This window comes from Anabrus simplex, chromosome 1, assembly GCF_040414725.1.
Source record: "Anabrus simplex isolate iqAnaSimp1 chromosome 1, ASM4041472v1, whole genome shotgun sequence".
Classification (NCBI taxonomy): Eukaryota; Metazoa; Arthropoda; class Insecta; order Orthoptera; family Tettigoniidae; genus Anabrus; species Anabrus simplex.
This window is the reverse complement of record NC_090265.1, coordinates 1,659,307,142-1,659,322,508: the sequence shown is the minus strand read 5'-3', so window position 1 is coordinate 1,659,322,508 and position 15,367 is coordinate 1,659,307,142. Positions and strand designations below refer to the sequence as shown.

The following is a 15,367-nucleotide window of genomic DNA, read 5'->3' as shown; positions in this document are numbered from 1 at the left end:
CAACAACACCTAATCTAGTCGGAATCGAACTCGGGGCCTCCGAGTAAGAGGTAGGCAATCTGTCCCTATGCCGTGGGGCCGGTAATTGAACCTATGGATGTCATTTTTGTTGTTTGTATCCAGAGTATTTATATCTGCAGCGGAGGTGAATTTGGATTTTGATAACACTGTAAATAAATTTGTGTGTTGAGCTATTAAAGAGTAGGACCATACAATTCTGTGCGCTCATTTCTTTGTTGAGCGATTGTAAAAAGGCAAAATATGCTGGTACACTGAGGTTAGCATCAAAGAACACGAAAGGAATATCCATCTCAACCAGTCGCAGTAAGAAATGCAAGCTTGTAGTTCTATATGAATGTCGTTAACATGATCACTGTCACGGGGCCTTCAGTTCATCCCTAAATCCGAACCATAGTGTCATCACTTTTAATCTAAAAAGTTCCACATGGACTTGGCTTTGCTTCGAACTGTGGCCACCTTGGTGGTTCCCTCTCAACCAGACAGATATATGAACAGTAGAAGAGCACGCTCTCTCCGCGAGTCATGATGCAGTGTTCTAAGATGTTCGAGTTTTTACGCATATATCAACAGATAGATGGAAATTCAAGAAGAGCAAACGTATATCCAACGCAGACTACTTTACATACGGTCAAGAAAGTCTAGAGATGGTAAATCATTTCAAATACTTAGGGTTAGCATCCAAGTGACAGGCAAAATATTTATTCGCCGCACTGAAGAGAAAGCGATAATAGGAGCCATATGGGCTATTAAGAAACTTGGTCAGCTATCATTAGAAAAAGCATGTGCACTTTTAAACTAAAGATAGCTCTTATTGCTTCATATGCCATCAAGACAATATGGCCTTCTCCGGCCTATCTTCGAAGAGCCCTCAGAGTTTCGAAATTAGCTCCATCACGTTTAGTCTACGCCTTACCTGAAATGCTTTCTGCTCAACTTCAGCCATGACTACAGGAATGTGGAAAGACAGCAATTTTGAACTTCATCTATACACAAGAACGGCTATCCACGGATTCCATTACAGAATTTGCCTGCGACGTGATAGGGAAACGTGGATCCCCTCTTACTTCGTTTCCTGTTCAGACAGCACTGCTCCCTGTATCACCTGCTCGACTGCACCAAAAGAACATTGTCCCTGAGTTTTTATGGAAACGATGAGAATTTTGTGTAAATATTAGGTGTTTAATTTTACTTACTTGTACACAGTGTGTTTAATAAATCTACTCGTTCACATATAGATACCGGTACTGTAGGTAAGATAATACGGGAAGCGGAAAAAATACGCAAAAATCCCACCAGTTTTCACAAGAACACCGGCTACCTGTTAACCAATACCTGGTAGGTAGCCATTAGAGGTCTGGGTAGGTAGTTCTCTTTCCTGTTCTTCACTGCTCTTTTTTTCTTTGAAGTTCCTACTCTCCTGGATACTAGATAGGACACAAATAAATAAATAAATAAATAAATAAATAAATAAATAAATAAATAAATAAATAAATAAATAAATAAATAAATAAATAAATAAATAAATAAATAAATAAATAAATAAATAAATAAATAAATAAATAAATAAATAAATACTTCCTTTGATAATGTTGGTCCAATAAATAAGCAACGTCAACTTCCTACAGGCCGAAAAGTACCTGGATGACAGGAAATAAGTTGTGGATTTAAGGAGAAAATAATTTTGGCTGGAGTGAAAATAAACGCCACATAGCTCAGCAGATGAGCTCGAATCCACCGCTGTCGGCAGCCCTGAAGATGGTTTTCCATGGTTTCCAATTTTCTTACCAGGCAAAAGCTGGGGCTGTACCTTAATTAAGGCCACTGCCACTTCCTTCTTCTATCCCATTGTCTCCATAACACCTATCTGTGTCGGTGCGACGTAAAGCAAAAAAGTAAAAATAAAATACATATATCCGTCATGAAGCTCTATGGATGAGTGGGAGGTAAAGGCTTCTAGGGCAATACGTGGTTTAGAGTGGTTAGCCCTATCCCCGGACCCTAACAGTGGTTTGTTGATGACCCTCCAAATGTGCCGTTAAAGCGTTGTTATTCAATTTTGACTTGTGTCTTCTGCCTTTCACATCTTGAAGACTCTGGTTCCCGAAACAAATTCTTTGAAGCTTTTTTACTTGCTTGTTGTTTAGAGGGGCCTAACGCATAGGTCATCGGCCTTTCATTTTGAAAACAGCGGTGCACTGTCTGTTTTGAAGTTGAGTCTGCGCCTCATTTAATTACCATATTATGAAAACGTTCTTGCCACCATAATTAAGTCGACCTATTGTATATTATCCGTAAATCACATCGTCCCCGCAAATTTCACAGAGCCCCCCATTCCACCTGCAGCTACACTTCATACGGCTTCAAGGTTGCCTGTTGCGAGGATCTTCTGTGATTGTTGCTCAAGGTTTCATTGCTCCCGCACGGTATTGGGAAGGAAGGGTTGAATGTTGGCATCGTCGATTTCAATCACTTATGTCCAATGACGTTTGTGGCAAATACATTTGAAAATTGCTCAGTGCCGTCATTAAATAGCCCTTTAACAAGTAAAATTATTATCTAAATGTCGTTATTGAATATATTTTTAACTTATTGTCAATCAGCGTTAAAAACTGACAATTATTTTTTCACTTCGGTTGTTTTGATAAATCACACTCAGTGCCGGATTAAATACTAAATGGGCCTATAGGCAGTTGAACTCTTCGGGAATCCTTCATAAGTAACTCATAACAGCTATCGTATTTCACCCCCAAATTTTAATAAAGTAGCTAACAGAGCCAATATTATGAGGATAATTAAGTTTCTATTACATGGCAATTACTTCAAATGCAAGCAGTATTACTTAATATTAACATGGTTAAGCAAACAGAACAGAAAATAACATGTTAAATCTAAACAAACTAACATCGCTTTAAACATTCTACTGTTTCTTGCATTAAAATCATTGAAATTATCTCGCAAGTCTAATTTTTTTGCAATGTTTCATATTCAGTAAATCAATCGTTCTTGTGCCATTGAAGTTCGATGACGACCCTTGAGTAGTTTCAGTTGAAAAATGTCCGTTCAGCAGAAATATTTGTTTTAACGGGGCTCCTATAATTCCTGAATGCTGTCATGACATTTGGAAATATTGATTCCACTTTGTTTAAAAAAATGATGGTGTATGATACCGAAGGAAATTTCGACGGAAAAACAGGTCTCTAAGGGCATCCTTATGTGTCAATCTGCATGCTTATTACTCTTCATATCTACAATTCATGAACTGCATGAGAGACAAGTGCTATTCGCACGACAGTCATTATTTTAAAGAAACTCAGCTCGCCATCCTAATTCAGAAACTACTCGGAAGTTTGTTCGTAAACGTATCCGCAGATCTCACAGACACATAATTTACTGTACGGGGTGTGAATTTTATCTGCTATCTTGAGGCCACTAGCAGCTTATTCTGCCTAATGAGTAATCCGGCACTGGCCATACTGTATTTCCTTAGTTTAATTATCTCAGCTTACATACCAGTGATAGATGCTTAAGTTAAGTCATCGTAAAAAGTAGTAGGTTTTTAACTTTACACCATGGCAAATAATTTTTATCTTTTAATTGGACTGAAATCCAATGATTACAGACAAAGTAGTTCTAAAAGTTTGCTGATTATCTATTTGACCATTAGTGAGTTGACACATTCAGTAACGAGGATTAACACGTGAAGTTTATGATGAAGAATTTTCCACGCATTTCATGAGACGATCCCTGTGACGTGATGTGAATTATGGAAACATTTGATTTTTTACCTACAATTAATCGATGATCTGTATCTATAAATTTTAATGGCGTATATTTCTTTCTTCGCCTTTGCTGGCAGGACCTAGTGTTTACAGTGCACTATGTCTTCTGGTATAGGCTAGAGCAATTTTGTTACTTTCATAGATCTGTCTCTGTCTTATCCTTGGCTTTGACAATATGAAAGTGACTGAGGTATGAGCGTTGCTGGTAATGCCAGTCCTTATGCAGCCAGTCCCTGCTACGAATGATGTGAAAATGTTGCTCATAGGGTCGGTTGGTGTATGCATTTCAGTGGGCTTGGCAGACTGATATGTAATAGCAACTCTGGCTCGGTGAGGAAAGCAACGGGAAACTACCTCATTCCTCATTTCCCTAGTACGCCTCCTCAGTGATGCCTAGGGCATCTATGACAGCTGAGGGCAGAGCTGTTGAGGGTCTCACCAGCGGCATCACAGACGGACTGAACATACACATACATATTTCTTTCTATTAGATTCAGAGCCATCGTGTACCCGCACACTGAGAGCTTCAATATCCATCCTACGAAATCACCTCTACTCCATCAGTTACCTGCTATAACAATAATGTTTATGTATTTATTTTAACCTAAAAATAGCTGTATTTACTTTGAAATATAGGGAATTATGTATTTTTATTGTTTCATACATCTTGAATACATTTAAAAATTTGCTCTTATACTGAATCATAATGAAATCAGGGGATCGAGTTTCGCATTGCAGCTCAAAAACTGTCGAACTGTCGTTTACATCGAACATAAAATTACACCGCACGGTAGTTAAACAAGCCAAAAATTTATTTCACCTAGTGGAGATTGTGATGTCACCCTTGTACTGCCTGCATATGCGGTTGGCTGTTAAGCAAAAAATGGGGTCCTACCATAATTGGAGATTCTGAAATATATTTCAGTTTGTAGACGCTGAAAGATATTTCTGTCCAATGTTGTAAGTGATCGGAGAACACGAATGACGGCACAAAATGTCCAGAAAAGTTCTACGACTTCCTTCAAAACAGTGTCATTGATTCATGAACACGATTTAAGTTAATTCTTTATATTTAATTTTTATTGGCGCGATTTTGCATCAAGATAAATTTGTTCTTTTCTTATGCTTTAGCCTATAAGACAGTGGAAATATTTAAGTTACATGTGAATTTGTATGCGATTGTGTTGTCATTATTGTGGTACACTCCACGTGTAACAATTTTTTTTTTAATTTTGGGTGAATTTCATAGTGAATGCATCGTTAATATGTTATGATATTTGTAAGGGAATATTTTAAGTTATTTTGCGGACAATTTTTTGTTAATTTCCTTCCGGTTGCTTTTAATTACTATGTTGCACTACTCGTATGGCATTTCTAATTATCAAGACTGTTTTTTTGTTCGTTCCTTTTTATTCTCCTTTCTTTATCGTGACATTTCTTGTTTCGATATCAATTATTGTAATATTTAGTTTCAGTTGAATTCTTTGTTGAACTTTTGTTGTGGTTGTTGTCGTCATGTAATTTTCGTTTCAGTTTTACTTCCTTGTCATACTATAGTACTGTTAGTAAGGATCGGCACCCGGATATCTCCAATTTGCATAGTATTTTTTAATATTAGTAATAATAATATCAATTAATGAATGTATAATTTTATTATACATTACGCAGTTCTATTAGATCTATGCGAATGCGATTTTGATTTCACACTAATATTATCAGCGTTACCTATTTGTCAGAATTAACTCCAATACTATGTCTCTCTTCAAAACGGTATAAAGCACTAAATTAAAAATATATACTACAAAATACTATATGTACGAATCAAAATGCCAAATTTATTATTTGAAAAGCGCTACAAATCATAACCTCTATCTATAACTTAAACACAACAACGTGCAACACTCACCATTTCTGGCTTCTTCTCCTTCTGGAGCCTGGTTCGTGAGTGCTTGCAGCTCTTTCTCGAGGTCTACGTGTGCATTGTCCACGTTCCATGATAGAAATCCTGTATAGAAAAGAAATATTGTCATAATATAGTACATACAAATTAAACCTGAAATAAAATCATTATTGGAAAAATTTAATAGTGTACTTCTAAGAGAATCTAGGAGTAACATGCTAGCCTCTCAGTCGAAGGCTCCGGGTTCTATTCACGGGTAGGTGAGGAAGTTTTCCAAGATCTAAGGGTTGGTACGAGTGATTACAGATGAGGAGATATCAGACGGTGAGATGGCGACCTCGGTCTGGAAAGCCAAGAATAGAGGATTCGTCGCACTGACCACACGTCACCTCGTAATATTCAGGCCTCCAGGCTGAGTAGCGGTCGCTTGGTTCACCAAGGCTCACCAGGGCTATAACGCCACGTGTTGTTTCTTCTAGAAGAGTACTGTATTTAAATGCTTTGGGTTTGTGCCTAGAATTGCTAAGGAGACCGTTTTTCAGTATTACCTGGCTATTGTTTTAAAAGTACATCAGACCAATATATCAGACCAGTAGGTTTTACTAACCTGTTGAATACGTACTTAAATCCAATCAAATATAATTCAAAACTTAACACTCGTATAATGGTAATAATAATTTAATTCGACTACACTGTTCTACAAAGGTTTTATTTCTGGGATGAAAAATATGTAATTCTAACGGAATTTACACTAATAAATTCAAATCTGAAGTCAGATTTGCGCTATCGGGGACAGTTTTCCATTAATTTGAACATATATATCATATGTGATATCATTGCTTGCGGAGGATATGGTACTTTTATAAAAAGAAAATTAAATATTTGACAGCATTAACTCTACTATTTCTGATTCTCTTTCAAGCATTGATGTCATTGTTCAGGTAGTGTAGCATGTTAACCTCAACTTCACAGCGAGAATGCAACGATTTCTACCAATTTAAATTTATTTATTTGGCTTCTTCAGATATACCAAGTGAGTATTTCTGTGAATATTCTCTTCTTTTGTATTTCAACTGTATATCTAACAAAGTAAAGGGAGCCTGGGTATGTTTAAAGAAAGTAACACAACATTTCCTTGGAAGTATAAGAGACCCTAAATATGAAGAGTTTTGAAAGAAATGATGAAAGCTTATGAAGATTTAGGGTGCAATATGTCCTTGAAAGTACATTTCATAGACTCGCATCTAGACTTCTTTCCAGAGAGTTGTAGTGATGTATCAGATGAGCATGGAGAAAGATTTCATAAAGACGGGGAAAAAATCTGACCCTACCAGGGACCGAATACGGGACTGTATCAACCGATGATTCGTACGCTGACCATTATGCTAAGGAGGCCAAAGAAAGCGCATTTAAGTCGCCTTAGGTAAAAAGGTTCTGTTGAATGGAAATGTAACTTCAATGTTTCTATAATTCGTAACTGCTTTATATAGCTTCCTAAATATTTCAATGAAGTAATTGCTGCAAAGAGAGAGAGAACAAGTGAACGGCAATAAAAAATCACCGAGGATGGAGCTCGTCCAAAGATGTATCGCAGAGGAGGTGACACGAGCACTGTGATAGATCGCCTAGCGATGTATACAACCCTCCTATCAGTCGTGATAAATGAGGACACCCACGATCAGGCGCAGCCTTGATGAACCACTTGTGAACATGATTAAATGACCTCATATTTATAGCTGCTTCAACTTTTGTATTATGAACCGTGTAACCATAAATGTGGCTTCCTAACAAGGCCTTGTTCGTCAATGCGGACATAGTGAATTCCTCTCAGACGTTTTCAAATGCTTTTGTCCAGTTCTGCATGAGTTATGACCAATCAATTCGGGGTATGAGCGTATCTGGGTAACAAAGTTATATCACAAAAGTTCATATTTTTCAACTATTTTAATAGAAGGTTTATTGTATTTTATACAATAAAGGCTTTGGCGTGGATTAGATGGTTTATGGTTGAATTCCCGGCTTTGGGGTGATGATGTATTCTAAGCTGAAGTTATTTCCTAAAATGCCTATTTGTTGCAGTCATTGCTGAACCAACAAGGTAGATAAAAAAATATGATGAATAAGAGGCATTTTTTGGTGCATTTAAATGCCTGTTTCGACCTTTAATGCCTACATTGTGATAAATGCTTATTTAGACGCATAAACCATTCCTTTTTACATTTTAAAATGTTATTTTATATCTTTGCTTCGATAATCCGAACGGAGTGGCCGTGCGTGTTAACGAGCTACGGCTATGGATCCAAGCTCCGCATTCGGGAGACGTTCGGGTTTAAACGCCGCCGACGATAGTCCTGAGAATCCTTTTCTGTGGTTTCCTATTTTCACTTCCACCTTCCACCTCCTCACCCAATGCCATTCACCATCATCTATTTAATTTTCATTAGCTTATTAACTGAGGTTGGTGTCAGGAAGGGCATCCGACAGTAAAACATGCCATACAAATTCATCTTATCACATCCCCAGCCCAGTTTGAGGGAAGAAGACTGCATGCTTACCTTTTCTCCCCGGTATATCTCTTCGATCGGTCGGGAGTATAACCCGATGCAACGCCGGGGCTTTGAAGGCCCTTGAGGAGTGAAAGACATTTACTTTTCTTAATCTCGGCACCAACTGGGATACAGTGGTTAGTTCTACACCCGACCGCCTTTGCCCCCAGGAATTAACCTGGTACTCACTTTTTATGTAGGCTGGGTAAACCTCAGGGTCATGTGCCGAAGAGGAAATTTCGTTTCTTAAATTTGTCGACTTTCTGTCAGGGCATCGAACCCACATCCTTCCGGATAAACCAAACGCGCCTTTACAGCCTTGATTAGGCACCCGATTCCTGTGAGGTTGTGAGGACATTATCTAGATTTAAAAATATCCTCACTGAAACGAGACATAGATTTACACTGTATTTATTTGGCGTATGATGAATAATAACAACCTATAAACTATTTACACAACCAGTGAAAGATGAGTACAAAGTAAATACAAATTATCATGTATAAACAGTCAAAGAAAGCAATTTACAAAGTTTGAAAGAACAAGAAGAAAACACAATATATTTACATCACTATCCACCTATCAACTCTGACAGTTCATATATACACACTGAGTGCGAGTGATGTACATCTCACAAAATGTGAATGTCCAAATCCGCCACCCACTTCACTGCTTCGGGTGTTGCTGAGTTGAGGTCTTCCATGGTGCCAGTGAAAGCACGGAGTGGACATTCCTGCACTACATGTTTCATTGTTTGTCGAACCTCCCCACAGTCACAGTATGGAGAAACTGACCAGCCCCAGGTGTGTAAAGTAGATGCTGTTCTACCTACTCCACATCTGATGCGATTTAGTCTACTCCAGGTACAGCGTGGCAGATCGAAGCCTGCCAGCTTTGTGGATGGATTATTAATATCCACTATTGCCCGAGGTGGGGATAAAGACCATTCTGTTAACCATTTTGAGGTGGGGTTGAATTCGCTAGATGTTATCTTCACGGCAGTCTTCCAAGCAGGCTGGCGAGACTTCAGGCGTGTGCATTTCTGTCTGATATCCTCATGAACAGGTAGACGTTCATTCTTTAGCATTCTGGTCCATAGCTGAAAAAGGGCCTTCTATCTCCTGATATGTGGAGGTAGTATGTTGCTGAGAACCGGTAACCATTGGGTCGGTGTAGCACGAAGTGTACCAGTTATGATCCTTGATAAATACATTGTAGTCAACTATAATGTAGCTAAGGAGTAAGTTTCAGTAGTTCCGAAGTTTCATTCACAGTATTGTGATCCATAACACAACTGGCAATTCCAAATTTAGTTCTTTCCTGGCTTTCTACCAATTATCTGGGGTAAGTAGTGCACTATATTCAAATAGGGAGTGCGCTGGGCAAGGGTCAGGCCCTCTCTCTCTCTCTCTCTCTCACACACACACACACACACACACACACACACACACACACACACACACGGCATTAGGACACGTCGGTCCCCCCCCTATTGGGCACTTAGTGGACTTCAGTGGACTTCAGCTGATTAACCCTTGATTTATTTTGTTTGATATTTATCTTAAAATGTTTATCATACTGTAGATCAATTCCACACACCCTTACAAGAGAAACTGCACCAAACAATGCATCATTTACTGAAATATAAGCTTTCGCTTTTATACTTTCTCATTTATATCATAAATATCACAGTGTTTTGATTTTTTAATTACAATTTATTACCGGTTTTATTAAACGTAACAACTTGTAGAAAAACCTGTCCCGCCTCCACTTTGTCCAGCACAAATCTCACATGGAGTGACCGGGATTTGAACCACGGTATCCAGCGGCGAGAGGCGACGCGCTGCCGGTTGAGCCACGGAGGCTCTTTGTCTATATTACTATTTTGCAATTTTTAAAGTATGAATTATACACTTTGAGTTGTCCCCAGTTTCCCCATATTTAGGTGTAGACCATTTGATTCTTTCGTCTAAAATGCAATATTGCTTTCTTCTCTTCGAACCCCCGAGATTCATGTCCATCCTGCTTATCTGAAAATTAGATATTCAGCTTCTTTTTTCAAACAAGACACCAACTCCTTGAAACAGGGATGAGTCTTTTTTATCAGACCCTAATAGTATCCTTCGACGGTATTGTTTGATCGGTCGCGTTTTCCATGACAGTTCCACAGGTCAAGTGGTATTTGTGGATTGTCCAGCCATTGTTTGACAACGTCATCGAAAACATTAAATAAAATTAATCAAAATCTACGTTCACCGAACCGAAGTACGGGCACCCAGTTAGTTAACTTAAAAAGTGTTTGTTTTTAAAGCCCCTGTCACTTATGCAGCGACGTACACTTCTCGGATATTTTGAGACTCGGAAATTTTGAGACTATACCGCTCAGCCGCACTCCCGATTTGAAAATAGTATACTGTAATGTGGATTATGCTCAGTTTTACGTTTGGATGCCCTTCCTAACGCCAACCCTTACATGTATTCTCTATTGCACGCTTCTTCGGTGCTTGGTAGTGTGATATGTAAGTGGATAAAGATGTGTTCCAAGATTATCACAAACCTTGAGCCCCGAGATAGAGGAATCGGGAATTGAACCCGGAATCCTGTGAACCGAAGGCCAGTACAATGTCCACCTATTTGCTCGCCTTCAGTACCCCGTAATGACTACACCTGCAGCAAAAAATTGTGTCCAATTTGTTCGATTAACACTTGATGAACATGAGGATGGTTACCTAGTCACCAAGGTTATCCGAACTCAGTCCTATTGAACAAATTTGGGATGTTGTCGAGAGGAATGTCCAGAACCTGGCTTTCCAGCGCTTCCTGTCCCCTGTCGAACTCATACTACCCTGCATCGCTGCAGTCATCTGGAACATGGGTCAACAGCTCGTTGCTCTAGGGAAAAGGCAATACTTGCTACGTTCATGACGGCTGGCTATCGAGGGAGCGCCGCACCAGGCAGGCTTCAATCATCAATCATCAATCACTACTGATCTGCATTTAGGGCAGTCGCCCAGGTGGCGGATTCCCTATCTGTTGTTTTCCTACCCTTTCCTTAAATGATTGCAAAGAAATTGGAAATTTATTGAACATCTCCATTGGTAAGTTATTCCAATCCTTAAATTCCTTCCTATAAATGAATATTTGTCCAAATTTGTCCTCTTGAATTCCAACTTTATCTTCATATTGTGATCTTTCCTACTTTTAAAGACACCACTCAAACTTTATTCGTCTACTGATGTCCTCCCACGCCATCTCTCCACTGACAGCTCGGAACATACCACTTAGTCGAGCAGCTCGTCTCCTTTCTCCCAAGTCTTCCCAACCCAAACTTTGCAACATTTTTGTAACGCTACTCTTTTGTCGGAAATCGTCCAGAACAAATCGAGCTGCTTTTCTTTGGATTTTTTCCAGTTCTTGAATCAAGTAATCCTGGTGAGGGTCCCATACACTGGAACCATACTCTAGTTGGGGTTTTACCAGAGACTTATATGCCCTCTCCTTTACATCCTTACTACAAGCCCTAAATACCCTCATAGCCATGTGCAGAGATGTGTACCCTTTATTTAAAATCATATTTATGTGATTACCCGAATGAAGATCTTTCCTTACATTAATATTTAGGTATTTACAATGATCCCCAAACTGAACTTTCACCCCATCAACGCAGCAGTTAAAACTGTGAGGACATTTCCTATTTGTGAAACTCACAACCTGACTTTTAACCCATTGCCTACTGTCCATCTCACAACATTATCTAGGTCATTTTCATTCAAACTGTACTGGTACACGGAGATAATGCTGCCATAACAATTCGTTTGTACATATACTTTTCATTCTTCTTCTTCTTCTTCTTCTTCTTCTTCTTCTTATATTTTGGAGTATGCCCCATGTGGAACCAATAGGACAGATATTACGGAGCTTACGAATATGAGAGGACGAGAAAATGATTCACAGACAAAGGAAATATATAGCATTATATATTTCAGGAATAAATTTATTGTCATTGTGCTTACCAACAGAAGAATTAGGGCACTTACGTCAAGAAAATACAATTTATGTAGTTTTTTGATAATTTGTTTACATATTATACTTAAAGGAACATAAATTTCAAAATATGTTTGGTATTGAAGATTATGAAAGCAAAGAAACAAACTAAACAAACAAATTAAAATTCAATCTTTGATGTACATCTGCTACATGGAACCTTCTCGGGCTCTTTGATATTTTATAATATGAATATTGGGTACTATTGTTTGCATTCTAGCAAGCCGCAATGCATAATTTAGCTTTAGATACTTCTGTGCTTAGATTTACAAATCTTCATTATTAAGAACAGCTGTTTATGCAAACATGTGGATCCTATCATTATATTTGCATTAAGTTTGTGCAATATAGAGATTCTCTTTTGTGGAATATCTGTATAAAATCAGTGTGTTTATACGTATTGTCACTCAAAAAGCCCTAGCTTCGGTACGCATGACTTTAAGAACTTCCCCTCCGTTTTTCACTCTGCTGTTCTCACCCCTCCCAAGCACTGAACTGGGTTGGCGATTCCTCATCTGGAAGACAAGTGGTGCTACATGATAAACCGGTAATTGTAACTCAATTGCTCATCACTGTATTCACTGAAATGAGCGCTGATGATTCTCCATTGTGCAAGTATTTTCAATGATGTTAATTTTTATCAAAATCGGAGTGTGCACTTTAGGTAGTGTTCCTCGGAAGTAATTGTTTTACATGTACTAAAAAGTTCGGCTCCTTTGGTCCAGGAGTTCGCGGGTTCGATTCCAGGTTGGTTCGGGGATTTTAACCTCCATTAGTTAATTCTAATGGGCTACGTGTGTGTGTCACCTGCAGCATTAGAAATACCTGTATCAGGCCACTTCGGAGGCCACACGACGTTATTTAATTGTTGTTGTTTAGGCCAGCAGTGCATACACTGGTTTGATGTAGCTCCCCGAGCCACTCTGTCATGTGCTAACCTTTTCATTTCTGTGTAACTACTACGTACATCTGCATATACTCTAATCTATTTATATCTATCCCTGCCGTTTCCTACCACCTACACTTCTCTCAAAAACTAACTGATCAAGTCCTGGGTATCTATCATTCTATCTCTTCTCCTGGTCAAATTTTGCTAAATGGTTCTTCTCGTCAACAACTCTTTTCACAACACACAACCAGCACGCTGACCAAGCTTCATCACCTCAAAATTCAACCTTATTCAACCACTCAACGTCAGGCGTATCGGCCTTAAACAAATATTTGATGGTCTTGCCTACCACACACAACCCTGGACCTGGACTTATATATCTCCATTGATAACAACAGAAGAGTGGACAATTTTACCGCATCGTTTTATTGTTATACTAAGACTTTTACTCTCATTCATCAGACCAATTTTATTGTACAGTACCTACCTCATTAGACTATAACGCCTCTATGCGTTATATTATGCCATCATATTTTACTCATTATTCATCTAGCTCTTAATGTAAAAACTGTCAATCATGTATCATGTATACAATTTTATGTTATGTACCCTGCCCACTTTGTGATTTCTAGCTGATGATGACGCCATTAAGCGTCGAAACCGGTACTAGTAATAATAAATAACATGTTGTGAACACCTTGTACAACATACTTTGTACTGAATAGGTTGAACCTTCTTTAATTCTAATTGTGAAATGGTTCTCCTCTCACTAATTTGATTACCTCGTGATTCGAACTACCCATCTCACCTTCAGCATTTTCCTTTAACATCACATTTCAAAAGCTTATATTATCTTTCTTTCTGAGCTCGTTATCGGCCACGTTTCACTTCTATACAATGTCATGATCCGGACGAATGTCTTCTAAAACGTCTTTCTAATTCCTATGTCAATATTCGAAGTGAATACATTTCTTTTTTAAGAAACGCCCTCCGTACTTGTACTAGTCTGCATTTTGTGTCCTCCTTACTTTTGTCATCATTAGTTATTCCACTACCCATGTAACGAAAATCATTTACTTCCTTCCTTACTTCATTTCCTGCTATACAGTAATATTTCCTGCATCACCTAACTTCAGGCAACTGCACGCCATTTCTTCTGTTTTGGATATATTTATTTTCATCTTACACTTCTTCTTCAATACCGTGTACATACCATTCAGCAATTTCTCCAGTTCTTCTGCAGAATCAGATAAGATAACAATGTCATAGGCAAAACTCAGAGTTTTGATTTCCTCACCTTGGATTGTATTCATTATTTATTACGTACTGAACAGAGTTTCCGATGGCATATTTAAAGCTGGTAGAATCTGAGTGCCATAAATAATTCCACGACCATTAAGATCCACTTTCCACGTAATTTTCATTAACGTAAACATCGTGGGGAAATAAGGCATATCACGTTATGGAGGGTTTACATTGGGGTCACAAAATGTGTGCCTGAGCCAGACGAGGAAATTCCTCTGTCGGTGAAGAGAATGTGATTTCAAGTGACGTGTAATTTAACACCGCGCTAATGGCATGCTTTCCACTTGGCAGGTTACCTACCGTACGGTCGAGCCAGCCTCCTGGGTTGTGGTAAACCACACACACGGCACAGCTCTCTGGTGGTCAGGCTCTTGCAGCGAAAGTTGCTACAAAACTTTCTGGAATCGCTGCAGAAATTATCCACTATACCATATTACTTTGGACATTATTCAGTCAACGGCATCGTTATCCGGCGTGTAGCTTAAGTTTTATACGTGACCACACGAATTGGCTACGTCATAAGGGACGCATAGCTCTATTGAAGAGGTGGTGTGTTCGTGTTCCATTTGTCACAGGGAGTCCCAGGATAAAAACATTAAAGGCTGTGTCACACTTGGCTAGACTACTAGCAGGTAATAATAATAATAATAATAATAATAATAATAATAATAATAATAATAATAATAATAATAATAATAATAATAATAATAATAAGGGTGGGTGGCATCTGCCATGTGTAGGTAACTACGTGTTATTGTGGTGGAGGATAGTGTTATGTGTGGTGTGCGAGTTGCAGGGATGAAGGGGACAGCACAGACACCCAGCCTTCGGGCCACTGGAATTAACCAATGAAGGTTAAAATCCCCGACCCGGCCGGGAATCGAA

General features: G+C 38.7%; 1 protein-coding gene across 1 annotated transcript in view; it reads right to left on the bottom strand.

The window, feature by feature from the left end:
* LOC136863500 (microtubule-associated protein futsch) overlaps window positions 1-14,490 on the bottom strand; it is a 133,854-nt gene extending 119,364 nt beyond the window's left edge. Inside the window, exons 1-2 of the mRNA XM_067139896.2 lie at window positions 14,391-14,490; window positions 5,707-5,805 (exon numbers count right to left, since the gene is read on the bottom strand). Coding sequence (XP_066995997.2) covers window positions 5,707-5,805; window positions 14,391-14,490 — 199 coding nt within the window. The remainder of the gene's footprint in view (window positions 1-5,706; window positions 5,806-14,390) is intronic.
* Between the last annotated feature and the right edge of the window lie 877 nt (window positions 14,491-15,367).